Raw genomic sequence first — 16,463 nt, 5'->3', positions numbered from 1 at the left:
TTTCGCTCGCAAGAAAACAATACAATACTGTAAGTCGAACACGTTTCTGTTGCCACTCGCTTATCGGTAACATTGTCGATATGAAAGAATGTGCTACAATACTCATAGCTGTTACAATTCCGTTTCTTTCTTTCTTTCATCTCTTATCCTCTTTCTCCACCTTTCTTTGTCTATTTCTCTTCTGTTCTTTCGTCATCTTTCTATTTTTCTTGTTACGTATCTCTCTTTGTTTCTTTCTTCACTTTTATCTCAATCATTCTTCACCTCTCTTATTCCATCTTTCAATCTTTCTCTTTCCCTCTATACACATCGCACTACGATGCCAGGGGTCCCGGGTTCGAATCCTGGCATGGGCATGGATGTTTGTGAGTGTCCATTTTACTTCGCTTTTTGCGCCACTTTTGGATAATTTGCGAAGATGGGGATGAGTGATGATATGATGAAATTGATAAATAGATTCACCAAGCAATGAAGAAAGTCACCCCACAAACAGTAAAGAAATGCTTCGTAAAAGCAGATTTCCCTTGCGAGGACACAACTGTCGAGTATGATCAAGTCGAGGAGAACTTAGGTTGCATTGCCGACATTTGTAAACAGGCTAATTTATCAATTGCAGCTGAGGACATAATAAATTTCGACAGCGAATTGGCAACAGAACAGGATGTAGAGAAAGCTGTCGATTCATTACATCTGCAGCACATTGAAGAAAAAGGCGGCGATGTTGTAGAAGAGGACATAATAAATTTCGACAGCGAAGAAGAAATGCCACGCGAGTTGAAGATATCCAGTTACAAACATGCATTCTTCAATGTCAACGAACTACAAGAATTCGCTGCTTTTCGCAACAACTCTGAATTGATACAACTCTTGCAAGATGTAGAGAACTATGTACTTGGTCGTGTTGTGAGCAAAACATGTCAACCAACTTTGAAGCAGCTGTGGGGAAAAGATACATAAGTATAAACTGTATGTTCATACAATACTGTAAAAAGTGTACCATGTTGTGTAGTTACATAATTGTAATCTCTGCTATGCTTATTGCGACTGTATCGCATTTTTATTCATGTACATACATGCATTAGTACTCTACATTAAAAGTAATGTGAAATGTAAATCTATCTTTCCATTAATTCCTGCAGCGTTCTATACTGTATTTAAAGTCAACCCTGTATAAGATGGAAAACTTTGCTCAGAACCACCATGTTCCGGGATAGACAGGTTTTACTGTGTATATATATACTCTATGTGATCAAAAGTATCCGGACACACCGCGAAAAGTGTGTTTATCATAGAGGGCGAAACAGTACTGCCATCTACCGCGTGGAACACATAGTCAGCGAACTCAGTAGTCTGCAGACAGTGTGAGACAGCAGTATGGGATGGTCTGAGGAACTCACAGACTTTCAACGTGGTCAGTTGGTGGGTGCCACATGTGTAGGAAGTCTGTATGTGAGATTTCCACACTCCTAAACATCCCTCTGTCCACTGTTTCCGATGTTATAGTGAAGGGATGTGTACAACCCAAAAGCGTGCAGGCCAACCTCCCATGTTGACCTCCAGAGACCATCGAGTGTTGAAGAGGGTCGTACAGCATTATCGTCAATCATCCATCGCCACCATCACACAGGAATTCCGAACTGCATCAGGATCTACTCCAAGCACCATTACTGTTTGGCACAAGGTGCGGCAACTTGGTTTACATGGCCGAGCAGCAGCCCATAAGTCAAACATCACACAGACAAATGCGAAACACCGCCTCGTGTGGTGCAAGGAGCATCGACACTGGACCATAGAACAGTGGAAAACCTTTGTGTGGAGTCATGAATCACAGTACACAATGTGGCGATCCGATGGTAGGGTGTGGGTGTGGCGAATGCCTGGTGAACGACATCTACCAACCTATGTAGTGCCGACAGTGAAATTTCGAGGTGGCAGGGTTACAGTGTGGTCATGTTTCTCCTGGAGGGGGCTTGGCCCCCTTGTTGCTTTACATGGCAATGTCACGGCACAAGCTTACGTTGACATTTTAACAGCTTTCATGCTGCCTACCGTCGAAGACCAGTTCGGGGATGACCATTCTGTCTTTCAACACGACCGAGCACCCGTCCATACTGCAGGGCTTGTGGGGGAGTGGTTTGACGACAACAACGTCCCACTAATGGACTGGCTTGCACAGAGTCCTGATTTGAATCCCATAGAACATCTCTGGGATGTTTTGGAATGCCGAACTTCGTGCTAGACCACACCGATCCACATCAATACCTCTTCTCATTTTGGTGCTCTGCGAGGAATGGGCTGCCATTTCTCACGAAACCTTCCGGCACCTGATTGAAAGTATGCCTGTGAGAGTGAACGCTGTTATCAAGGCTAAGGCTGGGCCAACACTGTATTGACTGCCAGTGTTCCCGATGGAGGGTTGCCCAAACTTGTACTTTATTTTCAGGTGGGTGTCCGGATACTTCTGATCACATAGAGTATATATATATATATATATACAGTGCTCGAAAATTCTTCTTCAGAGCTAGGTGCCAGGAAACCACCTACTAGCAATTGTGCATACTACAGTGTTTCAAAATCAAGCAACCCAAACTTTAAAAATATATATCTTGAAATCCGTAACAGTTTTCTGCATTGTAAAGCCTCATCCATTGAGATATTTTTCAATGCTAAAAACTTATCAGTTTACGCCACACAGAAAATTAGTTAATTAATAACTGGCGGAAGGCAGTGTTAAATTTTTTCCAGAAATGCATTTTTGAGTGAGAAAAATATGTAAGAAATTATGAAAGGGTCATAGTTAGATGTTTGATGCCATGTCAATCTGTCATTTGCGACTAATATTAATCATGTGCAGCAGCATTTGATTAATTTTTGACTGGCGATTTTATGGTTGAATGAAAAAGTGCCATCAACACTAGCAGGTCAAAATTTTGTCAACAGACGCACGCAACATGTCCTTAAATATTGATCATACTCCATGACACGGGTTAGGTGGCAGAACAGCCTCAGGCTAAACCTCGCCCACATAAATAAAGAATCTACAAAATTTCGTACATATTACAGCAAAAGATCACAGTCCCTGGGCTGAAAATTTTAGCAACCTGGATTTTTCGAGCCTTGTGTGTGTGTATATATATATATATATATGGATAAAAGCAAGGAGGGCCAAAAGGGCTAAGTAAAAATCAAAGAAGGTAAAAGGAAACACTCACCGGACAGTAGAAAAATTCAACTTCCGGTTCCGTGTATTTCTCCTCACACCGATGATGCTATGAAATTAGCGAAAATTTTGAATTTTTCTACTGTCCGGTGAGTGTTTCCTTTTACCTTCTTTGATTGATTTATATATATATATATATATATATATATATATATATATATATATATATATATATATATATATATATATATACACACACACACACACACACACACACAGGGTGACCTGTCATTATATGTATTCCCTGAAAGGGGTTAAAGTAGAGGCAATTTGCAATAAATTTGACCATATAATACCCCATCCGAAAATTAGTAGTTTTCGAGATAATCAAATTTCTATTGTTTTCTTTTTTTAAAAAAATGACAATTTTCCACATAAAAATACGAATTGAGAAAAAACAGCTCATTGTATGGCACATATTTCAGCATTTTCTGATAGCTAACAAATAAGTGGTTCGTTGAAAAAAAGTTTGTCCCAAATAACAATCACATGTAAGTAACGGGTGGATCTAAACTTACAAGTGGTGATAAAAAAATCCAATCTTAGTTTACTTGGCAACATATTAATAAAAAAAATGGTATGACACATGAATGTTGCTAACATTCACATTTGTGTACAAGAAATAATACTTCATTCATCTTCATGTGAATGGAATCAATGAACAATATAATTAAAGAACATTACACATCTTCCTCAAAGTGGGCACCTCTGTTACGAATGCAGGCATGCAGGTTTTTACGGACATTTGTTCTCTTAACTCGTGATGTGATGGCGTCCTTGATGTGTTGATCACCTGTTAAGATCCTCTGCCTGAGCTCTTCTTGCGAATTTACCGGTGTCTTGTAAACTAAGTCCTTCATGTGGCTCCAAATGTAGAAGTAGCAAGGCATCAAATCGATCGGGGGATCGAGCTGGGCAGCCATCATGCTGGTAAATCATGTCACATCTTGTAGCTAGAGGCACATCCTCCAACAACATTGCCATCCCGTTCCTCAAAAAAAATGTTCATAAGTTATGCCATTTAAAATTTGGGCAGGAAAAATGGCTCGATCAAATGATTGTTGGTTGATGACGCTCATCCATACTTCTGCCTGGGCGTGCAACAGTGGCTGGATTAAAATTATCCAAAGAAATGGATTGGCCGAGGCGGCCCCCGCATGCGTGCAAGAGAGAGAGAGAGAGAGAGAGAGAGAGAGAGAGAGAGAGAGAGAGAGAGAGAGGAGAAGATACATTGTTGTGCTTCACTTGTGTCATGAGCATGTCTTACATACAAATCGTTCTCAGCAAAAGTGCTACAACCATATGCCAAAAAAAGAAGTATAATTCAAAAGACAATCTTACTGGCATATATGTATGAAAAAAAAGCTCAATACAATCAAGTATATCTATTGAACATTGATATTAGCATATTAAAACTTTCAAGAAATCCACTACAAGCTATCTTAGATGTTAACTAAATTACTCCCTTGTCCCAGCAGACATATAAAGCAGGAAGATAGTTAACATTTCCATGGTACAGCTAATGAACACCTACCTGATATACATAACCACTACAAGCTATCTTAGATGTTCACTAAATTACTCCCTTGTCCCAGCAGACATATAAAGCAGGAAGATAGTTAACATTTCCATGGTACAGCTAATGAACACCTACCTGATCATATCATCCTTGGGTGATGACTTCATGCAATACTGCACGATCATTTCTTAAGAGGATTAAATGAAATAGGATACAATGGGCCATATAACTTGTCAACAATCCTGAAATGTCTAATTCTTTAAAGGTAATCTTAGAAGTAAAAATATTGTATTATAATAACAATATGAAATTCTAACACAAAAGTGTATAAAAAATGTACTTTATTTATTTATTCCATAGCTAATGAATAAAACATTTTTTTAAAGCTTGCTTTGAGAGAAATTTGTTGAAACAAAAAAAAATATGCCATGTGCTCCCTTACAAATAATAATAATAACATCAGCTCTGACATATTGACTATTAAGGCAAGTGAAGTGTTGCTCCTGTTTCCACTTTAACCATGGCTGGTCACTACCCTGGTGGCAAGAGTGTTGAAAACTTGAAGCTGATTTCATCATGCTGTTCGAGCAATATATGAGAGTTTTTCTGTATTCTTGAAAGGTAACGCAAACAATCTGTTACAGACATTTTTATTTTGTTTTATTTCTTTAAACCAAAATAAATATGAGTAAAATATATAATAGCAAGATGCAAGCAAATTCCTTCTTCAGAATCACATTATTAACCTTTACCTGAGGACTCAGCCCTTGGGGACCAACTACTACACAGCCCTTGGGGACCAACTACTACACCTCTTCAGGATCAATGGGGTGGTCCCCATGGGCAGGGACGTTGGTGGAGGATGCCAGCTATGCGACGCAATCTGGCTCAGTTGCCTCTTTGCTTTTGCAGTGTGGATTGCACCCGGAGTGAGCAGTTATTTTGTGGTGTCGTCAGGAATCAAGATTGAACACATGATTGAACAGCAACATGCGATCAAGTTTTGTGATACTGAAAAAATCCGGTGCTAAGATTCCTGCCATGTTCCGTGAAGCCTACGGGGAGAATGCAATGTCCAAAACACGAGTCTTCGAGTGGCAAAAGAAGTTTAAAGAAGGAAGGGGGTATGTCGAAGACGAGCAACGTGCAGGACGTTCATTAACAAGCCAAAATGAGGAAAATGTGGCCAAAGTGAAAGAAGTCTTGGGACTCTGATCGACGTCTTAGTGTTAGAATGATACAGGGTGGCCAAACTAAAAGAGGCCCCATGTCTTATAAACAACATACAGACAATTCACTAATTTATTGTATATACAGAGTACAGAGTAGGAAAGTATTATTATGAAAAACAACATACTGAACATTTAATCGGTCAATAGTTCACAGGAGGTGATCAAAATGTTCACCATGAACCTCGATACACAACTCAGCACGTCTCAACATGTTTCTGGAAACTTTTGCCAATTCATTTGGTGTGATTTCCGCAATCGTATTGCGAATGTTTGTTTTCAACTCTTCAATTGTATGCATGTTGTTACTGTAGACCTTACCCTTTAAATTACCCCACAAATAAAAATCACAGGTTGGCAGAACGGGCGATCTGGGAGGCCATAAACCTGCGGAAACTGTACGTTCTTCTCCGAAAGCTTCATGGACGTATGACATCGAAAACCGTGAAGTATGCAACGTAGCGCCATCTTGCTGGAAAAACGCATACTCTTGTTCTTCATCCGTTAGCTGCGATATGAATGGTTGCAACAATTCCGTTACGTACACTTGCGAGTTCACAGTGTTGTGAAAGAAAATGGGGCCTACAACCCGTTGGCCTGAAACAGTACACCAAACGCCTACTTTCAAATCATGCAGAGGCACCTCAAAGCGTTCCCTGGGATTGTCTGTTGACCAATAGCCTGTGTTTTGAGAGTTCACGTAAGGTTCGACGTCCATCATCTTCAGATCGATACGACCCAAAGTATACTGTTCCGACAGTTAGGCACTCCCAGTCTGTAATGGTGTTTTTCAGGTGAAAAGTATAAGGCAGGTTTATATTTCTTACCGCAAAACGTGACGATGAATGCAGACCGATATATCAACGTTCTTAAGGACCATTTAGTGGATATGCTTCAGATCAAAGAATGTGATCTTTTCATGCATGATAATGCTCCTTGTCACACAGCTAAGAAGGTAAGGAAATGGTTTGAGGAACAACAGATAAAGATGTTAGAGTGGCCTGGGAATAGCCCCAATCTCAACCCAATTGAAAATTGTTGGCATCGTATGAAGCAATTCCTGGGAAAGATGAAGATTCAGAACCTACAGACCCTCCAAACAGAACTAAATAAAATGTGGTGCATTGACATGGACTTAAATTACTTCCGAAGTCTTAGTGATTCCATGCCTAAGCGCATCCAAATGGTTCTCAAAAGTAAAGGCAACATGACTCCGTACTAATGTATGCACTTTTTTGCTGTATGTAATAGCTTAATAATAGCTCTTCACATGAATTTTCTGTGCTTTTGTTACGAGGTCCAAAGTCATTTTGCAGCGGGTGTAGATGTATGTTTTATTTTTATAGAAAGGCTCAGGCCTGCAATTAACGAAGAGGTGGGGAAGAAGATAGAAGAGGAAGAGATGAAGGCCCTGTTGTTCGCTGATCACTTAGTAATATGGGGGAACAGGGAAGAAGTAGTACAGACAGCTTGATAGTTGGAATGAGGAAATCAGAAGAACAGGAATTAAATTTAGTGCAGAAAAGAGTGAGGTGCTAACAACAAGAAACAGAGCCAGAAATGAACCAAGTACAGATGGACACAGAAGAGTTGAGGGCAGTGGAGAGCTTCAAATATCTAGGAAGCATCATTGAGAGAAGTGGAAGAATAGATGAGGAGGTAAACAGAAGAGGACAAATGGGTTGTGGACTATATCAAAGTATTCGAAGATTAATATGGAACAGGGATGTACCTATGAAATGCAAGAAGGTAATATACAACACATACTATTTGCCAATTATTACGTACGGAGCAGAGACTTGGACAATGACAGAGAGAGAGATGCAGGCAGTGGAGGAGAAATTTTTAAGGAGTATATTGGGGAAGACTAAAAGGGATACAATAAGGAATGAGGAGATCCGACAGACAGTGGGTGTGGTGAAGCTTCAGGACAGGATAGATCAGGCACAGATGAGATGGTTCGGACACATGAAGAGCATGGATGCAGAAAGACTACCAGTAAGAGCTTACAATGCATAAGGATTGGGAATAAGGCCAAGGGGGAGACAAAGATGTCGGTGGAAAGAGCAGATAGCGGAGTGTGTTAGGAGAAGAGGACAAAATTGGAACACAGTGTAAAGAGAGGAGTGGTGGAAGACCAGGAAAAAATGGAGAGGCTTGACTTCTATGCCAACCCAGCCAGAGGCAGGAAATGGAGAAGGATGATGATGATGCAAATATACATTTTTCTGTTTCTGATACTGTATATATGAACCTACTGTGGAAATGTTTGTTGTGTGTGTTTATGAAACTATAATAAATTCAGTAACTTTTTTTCCAGTTAAAACAAAACATTCTGGATGTACTATGCAGGGTGTCTTAAAAGTAATAGTGCAAACTGACACAGGTGAAAGTACACGATAATAGAAGCAAAAAAGTCTCAGTAAACATGGGTCTACAAACAAGCCGTTTTCGAGATAATCGGAAATGCGTGATTACAAGCCGCCCCTGACTTCATTGTTTGTAAACATCGTCCTAGTTGGTAAAATGCTAATAATGTGTGTGAATGTGTGGGTACAAGCCGTACCACCTCTCGGAAATGTTCTGTTTTGTAAACCAAGAGCAAACCTCGGACCGCGCAAGGAGTAAAGCACTCAGTGTTTACAAAATACAATCAATGACTGCTTGTAATCACACATTCGCACACATTATTAGCATTTTAGCAACTAGGACGACCAGTAGCATACGCAGGAATTTATCAGGGGGGGTTATTTCTAAAACTTTCTCCAAATTCACATTAACATTGTTTCATTATACTTTAATTAAATAATAATACTTATTAATTAATTAGCTTAATTACTACAAATAATACTACTATTTAGTAGAGATATACATAAATATAGTATTTATGAAAGCAACAGAACGAAATTACTTTCTGCGATTCGATTTTTATCAAATTCTAGGAGCATTTTTTGTTTCTTTGTTACGAAATAATTGTCTGGTCAACGAGGTGAGATATTTTAAGTGTGAAGAAAATCCAGAAAAACAAGAAAATATATAAAAATAAATTGAAATAATCAAAGTATGGAACTCATCCAACGATCTGCCGTGGTCTAGTCGGTAGATAATTCACATCTGGATTGTCTCGCTGTTCTTACCAACAAAACATTTTACAATAGTTAAGCTTATTGTCGTTTGAGTAATTGTCTAGTCAACAAGGTGAGATATTTTAAAGAGAGACATTCCAACGTGCCGCGGTAAACAATGGAAGGCAGATTGGTGACTATATTTGTCTGCCTAGCCTATGTCTATACATTAGCCGCTTACAATGAACCAAGAACTTTCTTTAATTAATTCTCATTGTTCATACCAAAAAATTCATGTTCATTGAACACTGGCATACGTAGAGGGGTGCCTGATGGGGTTACAGCCCCTACTGAAATTTTGAGAAAATCAGAAATTTTAAATAAATATCAGTTACGAACTTTAAAAAATCAAAATGTGTAAATGCGAAACCTCTTTTAAAGTGAGTCCCGATTACCATTTTTGTCTCTGAATACAATGTTAATAGACTGAAAAGCTCTAAAAATACAAAATATTTTATTATGCATCCTGCACTCCAAAACAAAGTCATGTGCTATCCACATTTACTATTCCAGCCCCTCCCGAAAAAAAAAATCCTGCGTACGCCAGTGTATTGAACATTGTTGCAACTGAGATACAAAACAACTTTTTCTCTTTTAAATCATAGTTGCCCTAATATTTTCTTTTCAAGGCATTCACTCTGAAAGACGTGTGTGTTTGGAATGCTGTGCTTTGCTCCGTGTTGCATGGAAATAATAATTCAAATTATTATTATTATTTGTAGTAGTAGTAGTAATAATAGTATTGTCCCAGATCTTTGACTGTGAAAAATTGGCCATTTAAATTATTTTTCCACAACATTTTTCATAATATATCACAAGCTCAAAGGTGGGTTAAACCCCGTAACCTTCACCCCTTGTGTACGCCACTGAGGACGACGGTTACAAACAAGGAAGTCAGTGGCGGCTTGTAATCACATATTTGCGATTATCTCGAAAACAGCTCGTTTGCAGACCCATGTTTACTGAGACTTTCTTGCTTCTATTATTGTGTACTTTCACCTGGGTCACTTTGCACTATTACTTATGAGACATCCTGTATATTACCAACTATAAATATTGTTTATAGTCTTTGTAGTTGAAATTTGGTAACTTTTTAATGATAGTTTGCAAAATAGCTGCTGCTATGTTTATTTACAGTTGAATGATAATGACACTATTTACGGTTTAACATGATTAGTATTTTGAATATTATTTTACACAAAATATTTGCTATTTTTGCCTATAAAAATTATAGAATTTTAAATCAAGAGAAATTTTAAGTGTGTTTACAGTTTACATATCCTTTCACGTGATTAACTGATTGAGTTAGTGTTTTAAGTCCACTTTATGCACAGTAAGGATAATTGGGACTGGACCTACAGTTTAAAATGGGATCCGAACCACTATGTGCTTCTACCTTTCGTATGAGATTTACCAAAACAGGACATACCTAGTCATATCATAAATACTGACACAACATTGAAAGTGAATTATGACGACAGTGTTAATTATACTTTAATGTCCTGATTGTATAGGTTACGTACAGGTTTAACGAACACATAACACCAGTCATTTTTCAAAATGGCCACCTTTGGCCTTCACACAGGCCTGAAGTCTCTGCTGCCACTCATCTACAGCATTACGCACTGTCTCCGTAGGGAAAGTCGCCACTGCCTTCACCAGGGACCGTTTCAGACTGTCAATATTGGCATGCCTCCTCGTACAGACCATGCCCTCAGGCACTGACCACAATTTGTAGTCTAACGGGTTGAGGTCAGGGCTGCTAGCAGGCCAATCAGCTGGAGCAATGAAGTCCGGGACATTGCTCTTGAGCCACTCCTGGGTAGTGTGTGCCTTATGGGCTGGTGCGGAATCCTGTGGAAGGTCCAATGTTGGTTCCTGAACAAAGTGTCACTCAAAGGCTTCACAACAGAGTTCAACACAGTATTTTCGTACACTCTGGCTGACGTTTTCACCCCTTTTTCACAAAAATGCAGCTTGGTGGTGCCAAACCATGACTGAGGCCGGATGATGACCCCTCTGGATCTTCGGGGCTTTCTCCCGAGCTTCGTGGGATGTTGACGCATACACCCGGTCATTTTGGCGATTGAAAGTTTCCTCAATGTTGAATATCTTTTCATCTGTGAAAAGAATTTTCCTGTGGCCATTGTTGGCGTAACGCTGCAGGAGGCGTTTTGCTTTTATCACCCTCTGCTCTTTCAGACGTGCATTGAGGAAGTGACCTGTACTTCGCCAGTAAGCCTTAAACCTCAAGTCACTTCTTAACACACGAGACACTGACATTTTGGGAATGTTCAGCTCAAGAGCAAGCACTGCCTGCTTTCGTACAGGATTTCTCCGAATACGGGCTGCCACTGCTTGCACTAACTTTTTGGTTCGTACGCTGCGTGGGCGGCCTTACCTTGGGCGATCATCAACTGTCCCAGTCTCTGTGAATCGCTTGATGGTCCGATACATGAAAGATTTGCTGATATTCAACATTTTAAGTGTTCTGAATATCATGGGGGCTGTTTGACCCACTTTATGAAGCGCTATTACTGCCACACGATTTCCGTAATCGCCCCACTCCATAGCTACACTTTTACGAACACACTTCCTCTATGACAGCTCAACTCACAATGGCCCACTCCAGCCTCTTGCACAGGAAGGTTGGCCGCGACCTTGAAAACTGGTTGTACACACTGCCTCAAATTTTGTGTCAGTATTTATGATATGACTAGGTATATTTTATTTCCTTTCTATTCCTTTCTTAGAGCCTAATAAACACAATTAAATGATTGCGAGATCAATGTACTTTCACAAAAAGTAATTCTGATATCTACAAAATCCTTGTGTACATTATTCTACAAATTATTTCTTTAAAGTGATTTAAGAAAAAAAATCACCTAATTTAAATCAATCCACCTTGTTGTAGGCATTTGGTCAAGCATGCTGACTTTCGATCTCACCACCAAATTTCCCAAGCTTGAGTACCAGACTGTACATGGGGTGTTCTTTATGAGTATATCTTCATCAATTTCATTTCATCACTCATCCCCATTGCACAAAAGCCATGCAAAATAACAAAAATACAGTTCTACACAATCTTCGTTAACAGATGGCAAGAAGCCATCGAAAAATAACTAACACTGACAACAGCACAGATGAACAATACACTGAGAAATATGAAATTATTATACAGAGTGAGCTTAAAATAGACAGTTTCAAAGTTTTACAGAAACAAGAATTTTATTAACATGGCTGAAATACTTACAAGGTTTGACGAGTATGCCCTGAAGTTTATATGGCTAAGTTACAAATGTTCTACGTGTGATCCTTTTGTAACAAGACAGATGTTTTTGCAAATTCAAGAACACACAAAGCCTCGTCTTTCTGGCTAGCAGCCATATTGCTCGACTGACATCAAGGGTGCTCACATGATGTTGACATCACACGTAACCTTGAAGACTTTCTCTATAAACCAGTACTAAATGCTTCCTAATAAAACAATTGATTTTCAATTTATAAAGTGTTGAATCTGCCTATTTGTTTTAGACTCACCGTGTACTATTCTCTCAAAATATGACTTCACCGTTTCGATAATGTAAACATTTATTCTATGTACCTTGGCTCAACAACAAACTTCATAAGTATATACACAATAAAAGTATATTTAATTATATACAAATTAAAATAAACAAAGGAGCATACATCAGTAATTACTGAAAATTGTTATATTTTATGTCATATGGATGCTTCTGCAGTGTTATTCTGATTGTTTTTTTTTAATACAGGATTTCATAACAAGTTCTAAGCCACAATAGAACAGGCATAGTGTGGAGAGTGCAGATGATAACAAAATGTTAAGAATGTAAAGTAAGACTTGTTCAGTATTAATTGTGTAGTAAAACAAAGCATGTTCTAGAGCTAGCACATTGATGCATATTTCAACAAGTAAGTCATTTATAAGCTTTCCATATTCGTAGAAAATCAAAACTTGTGTCAGGAGTTCATGGTATGAAGGGCACACATCACAAAGTAGGAAAACAAATGTAAAACAATGAAACTTATATATAAAAAAATAAAAAATAAAGTCAATTCACATGCATATCTATAGTATCAGTTACATAACACTGTTTTTATATAAAAAGTATGTTATTTATAATAATCTTGCTCATACAATGACTTTCTGTAAATATACATAATTGCGAGCAATTATGGGTATGCCAATTTGTAATAAAAATGTACACAATAATTTTCAGGTTTTGTACAAAAGAGTGATAGCATAAAAGCTCTGATTAGCTTGATTAACCAAACTTTCTGAATCATCTACACGTACATAATCATTGTGCTTTATGCATTATGATTGCCATGAAGGAATAGCATTTTATCTACTAAATCAGGATTTAAACTAGCACGCCTAATATCAAACAAAATTTGATTTTCAGGGAGTATCCGATGGGCTGGCATTGCACTAGCTGGAACGCAACAGTATTTTCTCGCTAGCTTGGCAAGATTTGGACATTTAGCTGCAGTCTTTGACCACCACTGCAATGGACAATAATCAAGAGCTGCTGCACTTTCCGACTGATACTGGATAAGCTCCAGATCTGCTCTCTCCTCGGCAGGCATTCCATTCTGAGCCACGCACAAACTGCCAAGCAAAAACTCCATACCCGATAATCTGCTCTTTTTGGAGGGAGAGCCTTCAAAGTTCTTATCTTTTGTATCATTGGAACTTTGTTTTCCTTCATCAATTATACAAGCTATTAACATTTTTTTCATATGATTGGCTATAACAGCCTTATCATCCTCTGTGGCATAAGGTAACAATTTGAAACGAGGGTCAAGTGTAGTTGCAATCTGCAATAGCAAATTAACAGTAGTATCACTGTACTTTTCGCACAAATGCTCAGCCATAAGTTCTTTCAAAGTTTTTGCTATTTTAGAGTCTGTATCCCTTACTTTTAAATGAGCACTAATTAACTGCCATAATAGTGGCTTCAAAAGAGATATCAATGGTACCTTTTCTTCACTTAAAGTCATAGTAGTTACTTTAAAAGGTTCCAATACAACATTTAGGTCCCTGATAATAGACCAGTCTTCATCAGTAAATGTCAACGATTCCTTAGTCACACCTTGCACAGAATCAACTACACACCCGATAATTTTTTCTCGTTCAAGAAATCTTTCCAGCATTGCACATGTACTTGTCCACACTTTTGGATAATCTGTTACTAACTTTGTGTCTTCTAACTGGTGCATTTGTTCTTGAATTTTTAATGCTGTATGCACATTTGAATTTTGTAGTATAGCTGAAGCAACAATGCGACACTTGCGTATTACACTCTGAACTGCTGGTATTTTAAAGCATGCATCAGCACACTCTTGCAAACAGTGGATCATGCATGGTACAATAAGCAACCCTTTAGATGATAAAGCATCAATAATTTCTTGCCGCAATGTAGCTGTAACAACAGCTGTGACTCGATCAATTTTTACATCCCACTCATGAAACAAGCCATCAAATACAAGACTCCACTGAGTGTAATCCATATTTTCTGAACAATGTATTGTACTTAATACTTTTGTTTCTAATACTGGTTCTGTGCTTTGATAATGTACAGAGATTGTAATAAATACCTGATCATTTGCTGATGTCCATTCTTCAACACTAATACCAATTTCATTTGATACCAAGGACAGATTAGACTGAATTGTTTCCTTAAAGGATTCATAAATTTTTGGAATCAATTCTTCCTCTAATTTTGTTTTACTAGGGATTTCACAAGGTGACCTCAATGTTGCAATAAGTCTTTGAAAACCTCTCCCTTCTACAACATCAGGTAACTGAAGGTCTAAAATAACAAACTCTGCAATAGCATCAGAAACAGTTTTACCATCTACAATTCCTTGGTGTTGATTGTTCGCATTGTCCTGTGGTAAAATAATGGCAACATTTTGTTCCGGAATTTGAGAATTACCTTTCAACACAACACGCAAATTCTGATTATTTGCACCTTCTTGGGTTAAGTTCCCAATGCTTACAGTAGGAGCTGTAATAAACTGAATATCACCTTCAATTTGCACTGTCCCATCTGCTGAAGTTGTGTAAATATGACCGGGTCCTTCAAAAGGTTTCTTGAGTCTCTTCTGTAGGCGTTTCTCCTTAGGATCGAGACTTGGACGACGCGGGGGTGCGTTTGCTTCTAGCTCAAGTAACTCCTGGGGATGTTTATTTTGTAAATGCATACGAAGATTGCTTGTATTACGATTGTATGCAATTTGGGTTTTACATAAAACACACACTATCTTAACCTTTGTCAATATATCACCTTCATCCGTTGCGGGGAAACCAAAATATTTCCAATATATACTACGCATAGACATAGGCACTACTAATTTCTTGTAAGTCAATGTATGTGGTTCTTCTTTGTACGCCAAAGTATGAGTTTCTTCTTTGTACGCCAAATTATGTGCTTCTTCCATCATTTTTGTTTACGTCAAGTTGATCTCAAAGCTTCAACATCACAACATTCCAAATTACTCCTTCATTACTGTTCACAATATATAACTATGCTAATGCTGAATAAAATAGAAAAATCCTCCATTTCTTGCACACAGAAAATGGTTGCAGATCCGCTGCATCATTTCTGGGCCTAACTTCGTAAAGCAAATATGAATTAACCGAGTCTTGCAAACATCACTTGTAAAATTTATTCACCTCCAAATTTACCGCGACGATCAGTCTTTGGAAATCAACTTTTGACTATCAATATCGAAATGCAATCGCTCGTTCTCTGTCGCTTCCACAACGGAAACAATTTCGACGGTTATCGTCATCGTAGTCGTACTCGTAACCGAAGACATATCGACCGAAACCGAAGAAAGTCGACTGAGCTGAGCAAGAACTACATGCTACCTCATCAAACCAAACATTTACGTCATACTATAAAAATCTGTCCACATTTAGGGATGTGCGGGGCGGGAATAGGAGGGACATTTTTTAAAATCCAGACGAGGAAAATGCCATTTACACGAAATTTCCCGACATTGTGAAAAATCTAGAAATCTACATTATCCACATCCACCCTCAAATTATTGTATTGCATTTCTGAAAATAAAAACTACAAACTACAAGAAATTTCAAAAACTAGGGCAGAAAATATCGAGAATGAATCACTTTCTAACGAGATAATTTCGAATTTCCCAACTGTTCAGGATCCCGAAAAGTTGGGAAATAATTTTTCGAAGTCCTTTCACACCACCATATATTATATTTCGTTTATTATTTTAGTTTAATGCATTTTCTCCACCAATTCAGCTTTACCTTTCGGACACAGCCAGCCACAATCACTTGTGGAATGGAAAGTGAATGATACAACGACTGT

At 38.3% G+C, this 16,463-nt stretch overlaps 1 protein-coding gene across 1 annotated transcript; it reads right to left on the bottom strand.

The window, feature by feature from the left end:
• Positions 1 to 12,360: 12,360 nt before the first annotated feature.
• On the bottom strand, positions 12,361 to 15,904 carry LOC145994905 (E3 SUMO-protein ligase ZBED1-like). Its single transcript, XM_083131374.1, has one exon. The coding sequence runs from the start codon at positions 15,562 to 15,564 to the stop codon at positions 13,426 to 13,428; it is 2,139 nt and encodes a 712-aa protein (XP_082987500.1). The 5' UTR covers positions 15,565 to 15,904; the 3' UTR covers positions 12,361 to 13,425.
• Positions 15,905 to 16,463: the final 559 nt, after the last annotated feature.

The sequence above is a fragment of the Lepisma saccharinum genome, chromosome 11 (genome assembly GCF_977018435.1).
Source record: "Lepisma saccharinum chromosome 11, izLepSacc3.1, whole genome shotgun sequence".
Lineage (NCBI taxonomy): Eukaryota > Metazoa > Arthropoda > Insecta > Zygentoma > Lepismatidae > Lepisma > Lepisma saccharinum.
Note: the sequence above shows the minus strand (reverse complement) of the source record. Positions and strands in the feature narration are given on the sequence as shown.